This window comes from Scyliorhinus torazame, chromosome 4, assembly GCF_047496885.1.
Source record: "Scyliorhinus torazame isolate Kashiwa2021f chromosome 4, sScyTor2.1, whole genome shotgun sequence".
NCBI lineage: Eukaryota > Metazoa > Chordata > Chondrichthyes > Carcharhiniformes > Scyliorhinidae > Scyliorhinus > Scyliorhinus torazame.
In genome coordinates, this window is record NC_092710.1 from 119888797 (window position 1) to 119892080 (window position 3284).

At 46.0% G+C, this 3284-nt stretch overlaps 1 protein-coding gene across 1 annotated transcript; it reads left to right on the forward strand.

Annotated features, from left to right (window-relative positions):
- Positions 1–300: 300 nt before the first annotated feature.
- LOC140411426 (probable G-protein coupled receptor 139) lies at positions 301–1212 on the forward strand. Its single transcript, XM_072500532.1, has one exon. The coding sequence runs from the start codon at positions 301–303 to the stop codon at positions 1210–1212; it is 912 nt and encodes a 303-aa protein (XP_072356633.1).
- Positions 1213–3284: the final 2072 nt, after the last annotated feature.

The window sequence follows — 3284 nt, forward strand, 5'->3', positions numbered from 1 at the left end:
GAAACCGGAGCACCCGGAGGAAACCCACGCTCACACGGGGAGAATGTGCAGGCTCCGCACAGACAGTGACCCAAGCCGGGAATCGAACCTGGTACCCTGGTGCTGTGAAGCAACCGTTCTAACCACTATGCTACCGTGCTGCCCTAATCTTCTTTTAATCAACCACGATCCATAGTATTTGTGAGTAAGTCATATTTTGTGCTGAATTTATGTTTCTTAATGGAATGTATTTTTGGTGAACATTTTGAGTCGTTTCGAAATAGACACTCAAATTCTCTTCTCTGACTTTCAGCAAACTTAATGACGATTGTGGCGCTCCTCCGAGGAAACTGCGGCCTTTCCAAATGTATCTCCATCTACATGGTGGCCATGGCAACAGGAGATCTACTAGTTATGATCATCAATGTAATGGTGTATTATATTTTCAGTTATCATTTTCCACATTCATTCCTGTCTCACACTCCCGTGTGTAAGTTCATTCTATACCAGACAGTTGTCAGCCTTGATTTGTCTGTTTGGTTCATTGTTTCCTTCACATTTGACCGTTTTGTAATTATCTGTTACCAGACGTTTAAAACAAAATACTGCACCGAGAGAACTGCGGTGCTGGTTATAACAATGTTCTCGATCCTGATCTTTATCAAGAACATACCCATATTGTTTGCCTATGAATCTGAACAGATGATTAACAAATTGTTTTGGGGCTGCCAGGCAAATCTGGCATTTGTTTCCTCACCTTTTGGTGCAGCGTACATCTGGTTCCACAGCATCTGGCGTGTCTGGCTCCCGTTTACTTTAATTCTCCTGTTTAATTCTTTGACAGTCAGACGTGTTTTAGTGGCCAGCAGAGCCCGTAGGAGACTCCGGGGTCACAGCAGTGAGAATCAGAGTGATTCAGAGATGGAGAACAGGAGGAAATCCATCATTTTACTCTTCACTATCTCGGGCAGTTTTATATTGTTGTGGCTGACAAACAATGTGAGCTTATTAACAACACGACTGTCAAACACAACTTACTATAGAGGTGACCGCACAGCGCCTGCGTATATCGCCACGGAAACTGGAGCTATGATGAAACTTTTGAATTCCTGCATAAACACATTTATTTATGCAGCCACCCAGAGGAAATTCAGGGAAGAGTTGAAGAAGGTGTTGAAATGTCCTTGGACACTGATTGAAGGATTGTTTAAAAATGAAGCCAAACCAATCTAGAATTCACTTTCAAAGAGTCATAGAGTCATAGAGGTTTACAACATGGAAACAGGCCCTTCGGCCAAACTTGTCCATGTCGCCCAGTTTTTACCACTAAGCTAGTCCCAATTGCCTGCATCCATAGAGCCACAGAGTAAATCTTTGCACTTCTGTACACTGGACAGGATTCTCCATCCCGCCGCACCCGTTTTCTGGTGATCTTCCGTCCCGGCAGCCGACCAATGGGGTTTCCCATTGTGGGCAACCCCACACCAAAGAACAAAGAACAAAGAAAAGTACAGCACAGGAACAGGCCCTTTGGCCCTCCAAGCCTGCGCCGACTATGCTGCCGTCTAAACTAACATCTTCTACACTTCCAGGGTCTGTATCCTGCTATTCCCATCCTATTCATGTATTTGTCAAGATGCCCCTTAAATGTCACTATCGTCCCTGCTTCCACCACCTCCTCCGGCAGCGGGTTCCAGGCACCCGCTACCCTCTGTGTAAAAAACTTACCTCGTACATCTCCTCTAAACCTTGCCCCTCGCACCTTAAACCTATGCCCCCTAGTAATTGACCCCTCTACCCTGGGAAAAAGTCTCTGACTATCCACTCTGTCTCTGCCCTTCATAATTTTGTAGACCTCTATCGGGTCGCCCCTCAACCTCATTTGTTCCAGTGAGAATAGACCAAGTTTATTCAACCTCTCCTCATAGCTAATGCCCTCCATACCAGGCAATATCCTGATAAATCTCTTCTACACCCTCTCTAAATCCTTCTGGTAGTGTGGCAACCAGAATTGAACACTCCATTGGCCTAATTAAGGTTCTATACAGCTGCAACATGACTTGCCAATTTTTATACTCAGTGCCCCGGCCAATGAAGGCAAGCATGCCGTATGCCTTCTTGACTACATTCTCCACCTGTGTTGCCCCTTTCAGTGACCTGTGGACCTGCACACCAAGATCTCTCTGACTGTCAATACTCTTGAGTGTTCTACCATTCACTGTATATTCCCTACCTGTATTAGACCTTCCAAAATGCATTACCTCACATTTGTCCAGATTAAACTCCGTCTGCCATCTCGCCGCCCAAGTCTCCAAACGATCTAAATCCTGCTGTATCCTCTGACGGTCCTCATCGCTATCCGCAATTCCACCAACCTTTGTGTCGTCCGCAAACTTACTAATCAGACCAGTTACATTTTCCTCCAAATCATTTATATATACTACGAACAGCAAATGTCCCAGCACTGATCCCTGCGAGACACCACTAGTCACAGCCCTCCAAGCAGAAAAGCACCCTTTCATTGCTACTCTCTGCCTTCTCTGACCTAGGCAGTTCTGTATCCATCTTGCTAGCTCACCTCTGATCCCGTGTCGCTTCACCTTTTTGTACCAGTCTGCCATGAGGGACCTTGTCAAAGGCCTTACTGAAGTCCATATAGACAACATCCACTGCCCTACCTGCATCAATCATCTTTGTGATTGTCGTGTTGGGTGTTCCGCTATACAAACGAACCAACACGGTTGGAGATGGTACAACTCTGTTTTATTACTCTTGATAACAACATCTGATAACTCATGGCTGTGGTTCGTACTTTACCCATTAACATGTGGACCCAGCCCTAACACTATCTTAGAGAGGCACTCAGCACATGGGGTATGTCTGAGTGGCACGCTGTGAGCTCTGTGCTCTGAGCTATCTCCTGCTGGAATGGGCGGGAACTGTGGTGTTCCCTGTTTTATAGTGCGTGTGCTCTCACTGGTGATTGGCTGTGATGTTGCGTGTGTGTTGATTGGTCCGTTGATCTGTCCATCAGTGTGTGTGTGTGATTGCACCATGATATGTTTGTATGAATATCATGACAGTGACCTCCTCGGAAATCTCTATTAAGTTAGTGAGACACGATCTCCCCTTCACAAAACCGTGCTGCTTCTTGCTAATAAGCCCACTTGCTTCCAAATGGGAGTAGATCCTGTTTCAAAGAATTCTCTCCAGTTTGAGCTCCTCCCATTCCTTCTGGTATGCGGGCAGCTACTGGAACTCCGTGGACTTCTTGAATAGGTGGCGAAGAGCCGTCGTGTGGGAGG

Coding starts and splice junctions, on each gene's coding strand:
- LOC140411426 (XM_072500532.1), top strand. CDS start 301: ATGACGATTGTGGCGCTCCTCCGAGGAAACTGCGGCCTTTCCAAATGT.